The sequence below is a fragment of the Vanacampus margaritifer genome, chromosome 8, assembly GCF_051991255.1.
Source record: "Vanacampus margaritifer isolate UIUO_Vmar chromosome 8, RoL_Vmar_1.0, whole genome shotgun sequence".
Lineage (NCBI taxonomy): Eukaryota > Metazoa > Chordata > Actinopteri > Syngnathiformes > Syngnathidae > Vanacampus > Vanacampus margaritifer.
The window spans coordinates 8,394,847-8,409,262 of NC_135439.1; the positions used below are offsets into that span (position 1 = coordinate 8,394,847).

Consider the following 14,416-nt stretch of genomic DNA (forward strand, 5'->3'; position numbering starts at 1 on the left):
GTGGGTCAAGTGACGTCATTTAAACGAGGAGCTCTCATTCAATCATGTCACTACGCACTCAATCAGTTAAGACAAGACACACCGCTCAAGACAGGCTGTGCACATGCTGTTAACACATACACATTGACATTATTTAAGACAAACTCAAGTGTACACACCAACACACAGAGTAGAAAATTAAGTAAAAAGACATTTTATTTCATTTGTTTTGAGAATATACAAAGCAGTGGCTGAAGTAACCAGATGTCTCGGCTGGTTGTTAAAGAGGCAGTCTTGGACACAAGAGCGGGTTGGTTACTCAGCCATAAATGTAAACTCCTTAAGAAAATGACAAAAAATAAAACCAAAACGTGTAAATGGTACAAACTTGCGTGGAATGCATACGGAACGAACGAGACCAAAGTGTTAAGATTTAAGAGGGGTTAATTAACGTCGGCAAAACAACAGAAAGCCCACCCCGACCAAAATGCAAGCGGCGTGGAGGCCCTTTATATGAGCACCATCTGTTATGCTAACAGGGCGGCCAAGGATTAACTAGCAGCTTAAACACCAACAAAAGATTACCATCAACTAATAACGTTCGTTATTATTATTATTATTAGCCCCTGCTTAAAACTTATCTTTGGTCCTTGACACGAACGCGAGCAGCTGCCTGAACGTTTGAGCAATTGGCTGGTCAGAGCTGACTTGATAGAGGTTGTGCTTACAAAACAGAAGCAAGGAAATGGAAATCAACTCTCATAGTATGGCCCCAGTTTGCACACACATAAAGACCAATAAATAACATCTTGTAAAAAAGAAAAAGAAAAAAAGAAAGAAAAAAGGGAGGTGGGCCACAATGTTTCACAACTCCAGTGCAATGTGAGAACATGGGAGCAAAAAACAAACAAAAAAAAGACGACAAAATAAAAAAAATATAGAAAAAAAGCACAAGCTCTACAACACCATGTTGACCAGTAAGACTGAGCTGCATACAAAACTGCAATTTTTAAGCTTTCACTTCCGCCTCTTTAGAGTCGCCATTCTCCTCTGTCTTCTGTTTTTTGGTGTCCGCTTTCTCCTACAATGCAAATAGGAGAGCAAAATGTTAATGAATTGTTGAAAACAAAAAGGATCTAGACATTTTCTGAAGTGATGCCGCTGAAATGTAAATCTGTAGAATTAATTGAAATGTAAAATTTGAAATTTTCAAAAATTAAAAAACGTATGACTGCATTAGAGGTAAACGTGGAAAACTCAATTTGGGATTTTTGGTGGACTTTTTACATTTTCAAGTCAAAACTATTTAACCCTTTCCCCCCACACGTTTAACAGATTTGAACTAATTGGATTTCTAGGAAACGCGCAAAACTATTTTTGGGAGCTAGAATGATTTTGAAAAAGTTTTTCAGGTTTCTTGAGCAAAGTACGTATATTGGAGGATGCTCTAAATGAGCGAAACAGTTTAAGAAGTTGCATTATCAGAAATCTGAACATAATGGCAGGGGGAAAAAATTGTGTGCAGAATAACACCATAATAGAATGTTTTTATTACAGTATTTAAACTGTTTGCCCGTTGGTTAAGATTAGAGATGTCACTATCAAATATTGTTTTAGAATTGATTAATTGGTTCAAGTTTTATTTTGCGATCAAATTTATCACAAAGCCCATTTTTTTCAAGATCCTCTTTTTCATCAATATTTGGTATTGTTTAGTGGTAAAAAACAAACAAACAAACAGCTAAACAACAAATAAGCAGTTGTACGCACAAACGTTTTTTATTTATTTTTATTTTTTAATTTGATTGATTTGAGAGGTTTCAATTAGTTGAGAAATGCATTTGTTGAATATATCCATTAATCGGGGAATATTATTACAGAAAACGTATTTTTATTTTTTGTAAATTGGTTGAGAAACTGTTAAAAAAAAAAGGCATGAAATATTGTGATGTTGAAGACGGCACACGTGACCCACCTCCTCTTCATCGGCAGCACGCTTCACAGGCTGTTCATCCGTCTCCTCAGCAGGGGGCGCCTCTTCCTCTGCTTTCTCTGGAGAGAGAAAAAAAAGGACAGTTCGCCTCTTTTAGCGTCATTCAGACAAACAGAAATGTCAATTCAAGAGAATGAGACCAACAACAAGAAATGCATTTAAAACAGAGTATGAGGGAGAAAAAAAGGGTACCTACCATCTCCGTTCTTGTGCTCGTCTTCCTCTGCCGGTTCCTCAACTTTGTCACTGTGGCTAGCACCATTCTGAGGGAGCAAAAGGTCAAATTTATAGTCCCGATAGTTGGAATAATCCTCTACGGGCAGACCAAGGAAGAGGGAAGGGTGTATGGGGGTGTTTTTTTTTTTAACTCTCCAGAGGATTATCAAACACCAGCAGCAGTCTCTCTTGTACGACACCCCCAGTGGAGGCTTGCCAACATCTGTGCCATTTTCCACAAGGCACACAAAGAGCACGCGGCTCAAGCAGAATGGCGACACCTGCCCGACGAGGGGGCTTCTCGCCATAAGACAAAAGACCCCCGCCTTCTCCCTCTCTCTCCCCCTGAAAGCAGTCAGCAAACTCACAGTGCCATTAGCAGGTGCGTCCCCGTTGTCTGTCTTCTTCTTCTCCTCCTCCTTCACTTCAACTTCTTTCTTCTCTTTCAGCTCCTAAAATGAAAACCAAAAACCAAGCTGAGACGATGAAATTGTCGCAGTTTTCCCTTCTGAGCTGGTGTTTGGGCTTTACATCAACCGTGCTTTAAAGCCTATGACGTTTTTAATCGATTCATTTGTCAAATAAATTTGAGTTTTTTTTTTTTTTGCCTAGTTCCTCGCAGCGCACGCGCGTGAGCCGTGAAAAGCTTCTCGCGCTTTTCCCGCCCACAGCAAAAAGCACCGGCTGCTTTCTTCTCCTTGCTTTTGTCTGTTCGACACCCAAAAAGACACCCCACACGCCATTTAAACGCCCGATTTTCAACCAATAAAGCCACACGCGGCTTAAACATATTAAAGGACGACCCCTACTCGACGTAGGCGTCGAATTGTAATTTTTCATGGCCATTTTAAACGCGGATACACTTGCAAAACCGCCATTTTATCTCCAAAACTGCAAACTACTAGTGACCCGTAGCTAAAATTAGCAACTTTATCAACTTCTTGACCATTAAAAGCGGCAAGTCGGCGTGGGTATAAAATGAATGAAACGCACCTTGGCTGTAACCTCTGCAGTTGCGGTGGTGTCAACGGCTGTATCGGCCATGTCTACTTTGACGGCGAGTAGAGTGAATTTGATTGTTTAATTCCTGTTTTTGGCTTTTTGTCGTCGTCGCGGATACTAGTCCAGTGACGCCGAGAGAGAAATGATGTCTGCCCGTCTCCGCTTTTTTCTGTGGGAGCCGCTTGAAAACCACTCTCGTTGGAGGCAGAAGCTCAACTCGGCGCTCGATTGGCCGGTAGCGATGCGTCTGGCGTCTGATTGGAGGAGTGCCACGTCAGTTCTACAATAAGCACCCGCCTTCTACGTCTTCTCATTGTTGATTGGTTAGTGGTTTTAAAGCGCCGCTTTGCTATGATTTTTTTTCTTGTTATCTTGTGGTTTTAATTCAAACAATAGATGGAAGTTGTTAAAGTTGCCGTCGATCTATTGATTGTGCGAACTTTTCAATGTTTAAAAGTTTTATAAAAGGCAGGATAAAGATGAGCTTGTGAAACACGTGGCCAAGCAGACATTTTTTTGTATTCACTTTTTTTCTTCTTCCTGCTAGCACGCTCTGTAGAGATTGGTGTCAAATTACACTTAAGGAGGAACTATGTAATGTAAGATAGAAAGGTTTGAATCAGTTGAACATTTCTGAATTTCTACATTAAATTTAGATTGTTTTTCTCCCTTTGGAAATGTGTAATTCTTCAAAAGTATGGCTATTTCTGGATTTAAAAAACAACAACATAATAATGGTTTGGATTGCTGGGGAAATTAATTTAAATTAAGCTCAAACAGTGATTTAAGCTATTCAATTTTATTTCTGTGCATAGATTGTATGAAATGTCCAATACAAAAAAAGTTTTAATAAAGCAGAATAGGGGGAAATTTGTTAAACATGTCCTTGCTTCAATGGTAGTCATCTGTGGGGATTGGTGTCAAATTACCTTTAAGGTGGAGGAACAATGTTAACGTAGAATAGTTGCACTAGTTGGATTTGGCTGTGAAAGGCCAACATTTAGATTTGAAATTGTGATTTAAAAAACATTTGTCAATTAATCCAAATAATGGATGCAAGTTGTTAACTTTGTGGTGCCTCCTATCAATAGATTGTTCTAACTTGAACAAAAGGAAATGGTTGTGAAGCTGTAAATCATTTTTTTTAATGTTAGCAATGTGTCTGTGGAGATTGGTGTCAAATTACATTGAAGGAAAAAAAATAAATTAGTATCTTAACTTGTAGAATGTTTTGAATTAGTTGAGAGATTGTGAATTTGTTGAATTTTTTTCATTAAAAGTAGCAATTTTTTTGCTTTGTTAAAATGCTTTGAATTTGTTGAGAAACTGATTTAAAAACAATTCAAATTGGTAAAGTGAGCATATATCAATAGACTATATTAACTTTGGGAAAATAAAAAAAAGGGGTGGAATGCACACATTTGTTTTTTTCTCATATTTCTATTTAAATGTTAGCGCTCTTCCTCTGTGGAGATTGGTGTCAAATTACGTAGCGTGAAGGATTAAGTCAAGATGTGAAAACCATGCCTGTGATGGCTGACTAGTGACTACTCCTTTTTAAATTTCACTCCGCTCATACAACCCATCTGTACAATAATTAACACTAAAACCTGCGTGACGATGACAAGCTGCAGTTGAAGTGTGCCAAAATGTGTTAATTTACACCATTTATTTGGGTGAGTTAGCCATAGCCATTGATAGTAACAGTTCCAAATAGTATCTCAAACGTTTCATTTACCATGTATTATTGAGATGAGCTTTAAATGTTTATTTTTTTGCATTTTGGACCTCATTGCAACAGGAAAAAGAAAATGCAAATTTGAAGCAAATTGCACTGCTGCAAAAAGTACTTATGCAAAATGAATGATTTTGCAATTTAGTGTAACCTGAATCTGTCTCTTTTTTTACTTTTTCTTTTTGGGTGACAATTTACCGTCAGTGAAAACAAACAGCCTTCTTCCTGTTAATGACTAAGCCTTATAACTAGACTGGCCTGTTTTTTTCCCCCGTCCTTAACTTAACTTTACTTCCGTTTGTCTTCAACTGGCTCATCCAACTGTTAAACCAAAGGAAGTGACACCAGGCGCCCGTACGGCCTCACGCGCCCTTCGCTTCACATGAGGCCTTGCGCGCCAAAGGCTTTTCACTTTGACTTACCAAGCGGAAAAAATAGTTTTCATAGCAGATACGACTCTGTAAATGTTAATGCCATGTCACCTGTAATTATTTTCCACAGGTAAAAAAAACAACATCTACCATTTTTTTTGCTAGCCATTAATCAGCTCAGGCCGCTTTCACGCTGCCTGTGAAAATGCGGCCTTTTCTGTGTTGCAGCTCTGTAGAAACAGCACTGACCCAGTTTCAGTGGTTGTATCAGAAGACTCTTTTTACACAGACATCTAGAAAAATTGTCAGTAATCGAGGCAAGTATCCGTCTTTGCCTTTTTCACAGAGCTGAGCGGGATATTGACGCAACAGTGCGAGCTTACAAAGAAGAGCCTACGAGCTCACTCGGTTGGTAGCTGCAGATTTTGACGAGATTGGGTTGCTTTTATCCGTTGGTTAATTATTTTGAGGATTGTTTTTAAGTGAGCTGAAGAGCTGAAGCTGGTCGCCATTTGTCACTTTTGTGGAGGGGCTGAAATTGAAGTAAATTTAAAGGAACATAAGATAAGATGTTGGTGGTGGCTGGATGCCTCAGTGGGTAACACCGTTGACCTCTGACACAGGGATGGGGATCAAATCCCTGTTAGTCAATGGAAAATGGGTGTCAGGAAAGGCATCTGTAAAAGGTGTGCCAAACGTATCATGGGAGTGACTTTGAGGTGAAAGTTGCTTGATTGGATATAAAATTTGTATTATTTTTAACCACAGATATTCTGATAACCTGGTAACCCATTTCTTGGTCGCTTTAACTAACCTGTATGGGTAGTTTTTAGCCCTTGTTGGATCAAAATCTTGACCCCCTGCTGAGTATAAATGACCTAGTCCCTTTGGACCCAATTTGGGTTACTTTCAAGCCAACAGTTTTAAGAGGGAAGTTATTCTCACGAATTAACCCTGGTATGCGTAATATGCAGCAAAAGGCTTGAAAAGGACTTCCAAAAAGAGTCCTCAAAACTTATCTTTGTAAATTTCTGTAATGACAGCAACCAAAACCATTAAAAAAAAGTATTTATTTATTATTATTATTTTAATTTTTATGTTTATTTTTTATATTACTTATTGTATTTTATTGACTGCTTTTACTATATTTTATTTGTAAGACGGTGTAAACGCTTGTTTATAAAATGTGCTATAAAAATAAAGTGTATTGGATTGGATCGAAATTGACTGCGTAAGCCGTAAACTGGGCAACAAACACATTTTTGTGTGCCTTTGTTTCCCATTTCCCCAAGATAGGAATGGCTCATTGGAAAGAAAAAGTGCAGGGCTTCCACTAATTGCATCAATTACATTCATTTAGTTGTATTTTATTATACTGCTTTATTACCAAACCTACTGCTTGCAGAATTTCCTCTCACACTGCTTCTGATACAACCCCAGCAGCCGGAAAATCCACAAGTTGACTTCAAAACTCCATTCCATGTTGATACCTTATACACAGATCACAGACACAGGGGGTGGGGGGGGTAATTAAAAACTGCCTTTAGACGTCAACTATTCATTTCAGTGCAAAAAGCCTGGGGAAATGAATGTCTGGTGTTTAACTTCACGCCCAAGTTCCAATATTGCAAAATTCCCATATACTGTACATCGGAATTGTTAAGCTCTAACACCACTTCCAAATTGTTTTTTTTTATCCCCCTATGGTGTCAGTTCAGGTTATACAAAACAGGGAAGGGTGTAAAAAAGGGTTTAAATGTCAACTTCAAGAGGCAGTGAAAAAGCGCCAGAAACATAACAGAGGCAAGATGACATGTGTCATAGCAGACGCCGGTCTTGACATCACGCGTCATCTGATTGCGCAATGTTGTGTCACCGTTTAAAATATTCACCGGGTTCTGAGTTTTATGGCGCACATTTCGCAGGATGTCTGTTTAAAAGAGGCTTAAGTTCATGCAGTTGACTGCAGCATATTAAATGACATTACTGTAGTCTTACATTCCAAATATATTTGTTTCAAAATGTTTTGAACTCAGCCCAAGCGGGATATCTTGTCACAAGCGTCTAATTTTAGCTTGTCTCCTGGGATCCTCACCGCCTTTTTTTTTTTTTTTTCTAAATCGCCTCCTCCCCGCCACTGCTGCAACCGCAGATTTCAAAGAAGCCTTCGGGGCCATAAGCCTATTTAGTGACTCACCTCACATTCAGAAATATAATTACAAAAACTAATTACATGCAGAGTTCAAAGGCGTGTGGGCCTGGCAGGATCTGGGACCTCTTTCGTCACCGAGTCAGTTGGATTGCTGGCTTGTACACGGGAAAGAATAAGAATCTTTTTATTATTATGAAACAATTTAACTAGTTATCTGAAGGCCGTTTTACATTGATGAAAAAATATGATGCAACTATGTAAAAAATTACAGTGGTTCTCGGTTCACAGCAGCCCCAATACACAACATTTTGAGAATTACCACCATACTTACTGTTTTCATTTAATTGTTTTTCGGCCTAGAAATGTTTTTTTCGTACAAATACAATGTTTACTGGAATTCTGACTTTACACAGGGATGTGATTTGACCAAAGTGAAATTATCTGAAAATTTAGCCGGGGGTCTGGGGGCCGCTGGCACCCAGGGCAGTGCCCTGGTGGGGGGACAAGGGGGGCGTAGCCCCCCGGAGCTCATGGGTTTTCCGTGTTTTTAAGTACTTTCAATGCACTCACATGACAAAGAAATAGACAAAACAACAGCATAAATTTTCAATGTATATTGAACGATATATCCCATATAAAATGGCAGTTTTAGTCAACTCAAAATCAGTCACATTCAAAAACATTGGACTGCCTTTGCTTTTAAAAACTATCACTGAGAATATCATCATATCTAACTAATGTGATTACTAAGTTAACACATAAATAATGTTGAAGAGTTCAAATTTCATGAACAAATAATTGTATCATGACCAAATGAAAAGTAACTCATATTAGAGCATACCACAAATGTCTTTGTTATAGCAGAAGATGTTATCTGTCGGAGTCATGTGCATACACAATGAACTACTAAAAAAAATAAAAAATAATAATAAAAAAAAAAACGGAATTTTTTTTTTGGGGGGGGGAGATAAATCGGAAAAATCACATCCCTGTTTACAACTTCACTGACATAATTAAATGGCGCACTGTGACGTGTCAAAATTCGCATTACATCGCCACAATAGGTATGGAAGTCCGTCTTAAACTGAGTACATTTAGTTAAAACGCACAATTATTTATATCCTGGCAAAATGTTTAGATCAAATGCATGATTATTTGAAATGAGTGAGTATGGCAGGAAATGGCCCAAGAAATTGTGTTTTTACATTTTGTAAAAAAAATTGTAAATCAAAATTATTTATAATCTCTCTCAAGACATGAATATCCAGCATTTTACAGTCTGGTTCAGAAGCCAGAAAAAAACTAATTGACCATTAAACAATTAATACATTTTTTGGGGCTTGACTGTGTATGTCTCTTCATAAAATTTGAGGTTACGAACCCACTGAACTACGAACGTTGTCGAATATAATAATAATATATCATTTTGAGATTGCCGTCTGTGACATTACCGACATATTGCGAAATAATTCCGACGTATTTGCCACGATTTCCCACGTCCTTGCGACCTTTTTGAGACAACGCGCACATTTTGTGAAACTTGATGACGGCGACAAATTTGCAACACGGTTTTGTATTTATGGCCGAGAAGTGTTTTTATATAAACACAAGTAATTATCACTTAACAGCAGTACTGCATTAGTGCAAGTATAGACTACACCAAATTCCGACTTAAGTGCAACATATTTGAGTTATGTTGTTGAACTGAACTTTGTTGGACACCTGCACATGAAATTAGCTCGCTATGTCTATCATGAGTGGACCCACAAAAAAGTCTCAAGAAACTATGCCTGGAATAAAAAGACATTTTGGTTTGAAACTCCCATTTTTCAGTCATCTTGGCCATTTCCATGAATGATCCCTACAAAATTTGACCCTATAACATAACTAACTCCACACGGTCTGAACTTGACCCCCTGTATCTGTGATAAGCATGAGCAGTTCATCTGAGGTTTTATTTGGGCTGTATCTTACCCAGGCCTGCTGTAAAGCCTCCGAAAAGTCGTATTGATGATAATACTGCCTCTGCGAGATCTAAACCTTTTAGGAAAGTGCCGATTGCATCGCTTCTAATGGCCTGAGTGCCTACGATAGAGACATGGGAGTAACTCAGGGATGGCAGAAGGCATTACTCACGCTCCACTCTGGAAGAGTGGAAAGTGGGCACCAATAGAATCAGGCGGGTGAGCGGAGGTTGGGGATGGAAGGGGGTAAATTGTGAGATAATTTCCTCTCCTCCTCATTTGCCTACCGCAACTTGTTTCCATCCGTGTTTGTGCAACTCAATGGAGGGCCTGTGTGCAGCCCGTTAGCAGGTAGCCAAAAAAGAAAGCAAAAGACTTGCAATTGTGCAAACTGTTCAGCTTTCAACCACTTTTTCCAGTTGCACAAGGAGGAGGAGGAGGAGGAGGAGGAGGGGTGGGGGTGGGGTGGTTCATATGACAAGAGGCGAAAGGAATCATTCACAAAAGACAGGCCTCTCTGTGTTTTGGAAGTGTGGAAATATTATTTCAAGACCCCCAACTGTTCACCCACATAAGTGACATGATACAGGATGGCAAGTCGTTTTAAAAAAACGCCTTCATTTTGCCTCCATTTTACAAGGACAAAAGGCCTGACCTGACTTGTGGAATGTCAGTGCTCCGAGCAAACTGGGGGCTCTTCAAAGAGCAAGGGTCAGGATTAGGGTTGGGGGGGGGCTTGATAATTGGAGGAATTGGTGGCTACAATCTGAGCTCTTTTGTTTTGGACAGTAGGGGTCCCGCATGGTCCAGCGGCCTTTCTCCTGTTGTCAGGCGAGTCCTGCGGTGCTCGGGGGACAACATTAAGTTGACTTCTCACTGGGAGAACAATGGGATTGATTGATAAGTGTATTACTATACTAATGTTGAAAGACAATATTTTATCTGAATATCTGCATAGAACAAACAAAGCAAATGATTATAGTCACAATAAACAATAGAAAAATACATTTAATAGGTTTACTTTTGGGTTAAGATTGGCATAAAAATCAATACTTTAACTATAGTATTGTTAAGCACAGTGTGAGTTTTTAGGGTTTATCTTTATACACCATCACAATAATAATAATAATAATTAAAAGATTTTATATACCACATACGAGATTGAGAGCGCTTAATTTTTACGGTGCCTCCATGCAATAACGAATTTGCAAATATTTCGCACTTAAGCGTTGCCTTTCTATCTAATGTATTTGCTTGAATTTGGTTAAGCGTCGGAAAAAAACCTCTAGGACAAGTTCAACTCACTGGAAAATAAACAAAATGACCTTAAAACGTCCCCTTCAAACCAAAATGGCAGACTTTCTGTTTATTCAAACACAGATGTTTGAGATATTTTTATGCCTATACATTTTATATTGCTAACTAAATGAGAGTAGCTTTGGAGGATGAAGTTTAAAAAATTCTGGGCTGCTCAACTGTCGGCAGGATTAAACAAGCCTGAAGAATTTAGTGAGTTTGTGTAATTTGTACTTTATTTTACTTGCCTTGTACAGTGGTTAGCTGCGGTTTAAAATAATAAAGAAAGTTGCAACGTGTGAGCAACACCATAATTTGTCAACTCAAGTATGTTCTCTGAGTTTTTTAAGAAAACAGATGCTTGTAAACAAAATCTAGTGTGGCCCAGGAGACGATGTCTACATTCCCCAGGCGTGTGTGGCTCTTGTTGGTTGACTTGCCTTTTAAACGTTGCTTCCAAGGATTAATGCTTTGATGGGGCTTTGCAAACTGCTGGAGTGTGTGTGTGCTTGGAAATGCTCCAAGAATTTGAAAAGGATTTAAAACTGAAGTGGCGCATTTTGCTTTCGGAAAAAAAATGTGGTTATAGCTTAGCTTGGAGAGTTAAGGAGGAATTTATTAATTTTCTGGCTTGAATACCTGACTATTATAAGGACAATTGCAGTTAATAGAGCTGCTGATTTCTGTTTATAACTTGGTTGCTAGTAAACCTAAATAGAAAACAAAAGGGTAGCAGTGCTTTTTCTTTGGCTTTTTTTGTGATACCGCCACATAAGGACATCCCTACAATTTTGCGAGCATCTAAAATATTTTATTTATTATTATTATTATCATATTATTATTTATTCATATGTATTCATATTTTATATTTATAAATAATGTATTTCTTTATTATTTTATTATTTAATATTTATATATTAGAAAGTTTTATTTTTGTTCTTTTTTGGGTGTTTTTGTGGCATCGGGTTCCTTGGAATAACAGAGGAAATCCTGAGAACCTTCCTCTTGCTCTCTGTAAGGGTGAGGTAAAGCACCAAGGAACAAGCAATACTATTACTTGGACAAGTTTGTAGACTTGTTACCGTGGCAACAGTCCCAAAACAGCTATAAATCAAGAAGTCACCTATGAATTCCTGCCATGTCCATAAAATGTCTTACTTTATGTTTTTGGTTGTCCTATAGTAAACAATTAAAAAAAAAAAAAGTTGCAGTGTAATATGTCTTTCTCCTCTGTGAACTACTTGAGATGAGCGCCAACCACCTTCTTCACCTCTTAGCTCCACCCTCCCGGTGACTGCGTGTAAGTGGAAATTTCCAGTAATTCCAAGAGCATGATGAGAAGCACTCCTCCCCCTAGTCTCCTCCTCCTTCCCCAATTTTCCCGCCTTTCAGCTTTACCTGCCCCCAGACCTCATGGCCCTTCACACTTGCAGCCATGTTGGGATCCTAAGTTTCATTTCAAATGTAAGAACCCGTGTTTAGTGCCTTTAAACAACCGGGCTCTGTTGACGCTCCTGAGAATATGGAGTTTCCTGTGATACTGTGAATAATTCAAGAGGTTCGACTACTTCAACATTAGTGAAGAACAAGCGTTTGTTTGGCATGGTACAGCAGATGGTGCATTTGCATTGTGTGTGTTCCTCTAGTGGATTGGACGGACTGGTTGTCGCGCTTCCACAAAGGAAAATGAAGAAGGCAATCAAAAAATGTAGCAAATATGTCAAATTGGGGAGTTTTGAGTGACATAGATTAAGAGTCTTTGGACAAAAGAGAAATTTTGAAATATCACTTACAGTATGTAGCGTACATCAGGGCTCAGCAACCTTTTGAAACCGAAAGCTACCACTTTAGTACTGATTAATGCAAAAGTTTGAGAAACAAATTTGCTCAAAATACCTTTAATTGTATATCAACCATAACCCCATTTATGTGAAGACACCGATCCTGTTAATGATTTCTCACGCTGATTAACAATGATTCACCTCGGTAGGAAAAAGATAAACACTATCTTTCTAATCCTCTTAAAGTTATACATTTTCAAATGATCACTTTGACAACATTCTGAAGGGATCTCCCATCACTGGTGAGATATTTTTAGAACACCCGTGTGGCTGCGGGCTATTCACGTAGTCTAAGGGGGCCGACCCTTGAGCCCCCTCAAAAAGTGTGGACAACTTTTGCGCGCTCACTTCTGCGAGAGGTTCTAGCATTCACCTCATGCGACACTGCAACAAGAGCGACGAAGTGTGCCTTGGCTGCGCTGTACAAAAAAAAAAACGTCAAATAAAGACGAGGGGCAGCTGGAAAGGAAAACTTCAGCGTGTGCGCTCATGGCATGAGGCGCGCTGACCTTAGCTCCATTGTGCAGCTCCAACAAAGAGCCATCTGCACAGCAACCACGGCGAGGGAGTCGCACACATGGGACAGAGGCAAGGGGGGGGAGGGTCATGGGCGGGTTTTAGAATTGAAAACCCACAACAACAACAAAAACATGAATAGAGGCTAGAAGTGATCAGAAAACAAGGACGTGACTCTCTCTCCTCTGTCAGCTAAGTGGCAGACAAGAGAGCTCCAGGCCTAATCACTCAAGTGCATATTTCCTGTTTGCGGCGCGATACAAAGAGGTCAAACCGAAGCCAAGTATTACGCTACGAGGGTAAGGTTTTTGTCGAAACGACTGTTCCGCATGCGCGCCGCTATCACGTTCGATTGCGCTGAACACAAAGACAAAATGGTGCCCGGGATATCTGCAAAGATCTCCAAATGTTTCACAGGTAAAAAAAAGACGACAGTCGGGATTGCTTAGCAACAGCGGGAAGAAGAAAAGCAATACATGAGGGAGAAACCCGCCGTGCTGCCACCCAGCGGCCAACATTTGGCACGTTGCGGAATAATTTATAGAAAAAGAGAGAGATGCAGAGCACGATATTTGCATAGATAAAGATTGACTTGATTGGGGGGAGGCGAGGGGGACGTTTGAAAATGTTTTTCCGGCCATCTGATAGGCTGGGAAATGTGCTCATGGCGCGTGGTTGCCTAGCAACATCCCTGCGATGTGGGTGAGAGGGGAGAAGGGAGGGGTGGGAGTGTTGGTGGCGGCGGTGGCGGCAGTAGCAATGGGGGGTTGCGCAGGGGTTGTGTTATACATACGTCAAGGGGAGGGAAGGGTTGTGGGTGCGGGCTGAGGAAACTACCTGGCAACATTCCCAAATAAACAAACAGGAGGGCAGCGAGGGAGACCGACCAGGAAGTTTTTTTTTTCCATTCAGTCTAGGAGGCAACGGTGTATTTTCCCTCCCCAAGAGCAAGACGCTGCTGAAAGATGCATAGAGGGTCACGCAAGGACGCTCAGAAGGTCACTTCAATGTCAAGCGTCTCCACAGAAGAAAAGTGACAAATCCAGACAATCAAGCCAATCAAGGTGTGCAAAAAGGAAGTTGCCGAGCAAGAGGAGAGGATAGTGTGTGACTGTGGACAGGACTGCAAGGGGTGGGGTGCAGATTTCACAACTCTCGCTATAGGTAGAGCCTGCGGGAGGAGGTGGGACGAGGCGGGCATTAAGGGCTCTTTGTCAGGAGCAGGAAATGGAGGCCTGTGTTGCGATTAAAAAGGGAGGGTTTCTATGGAGATGCAGGGCCGTGTGCAGGGAGGACGAGGCGGAGGAGGAGGAGGAGGGGTTGGCGGCGAGAGTAGAATTTCAAAGACGGC

The 14,416-nt window shown here is 40.0% G+C and overlaps 1 protein-coding gene across 1 annotated transcript; it reads right to left on the reverse strand.

Annotated features, from left to right (window-relative positions):
• Positions 1–177: 177 nt before the first annotated feature.
• On the reverse strand, positions 178–3,376 carry LOC144057039 (uncharacterized). The gene is made up of 5 exons (XM_077574265.1): positions 3,182–3,376; positions 2,557–2,640; positions 2,169–2,235; positions 1,955–2,031; positions 178–1,060 (listed from the first exon to the last, which is right to left on the reverse strand). Exons 1-5 carry the CDS (start codon positions 3,230–3,232, stop codon positions 989–991), a joined length of 351 nt encoding a protein of 116 aa, XP_077430391.1. The 5' UTR covers positions 3,233–3,376; the 3' UTR covers positions 178–988.
• Between the last annotated feature and the right edge of the window lie 11,040 nt (positions 3,377–14,416).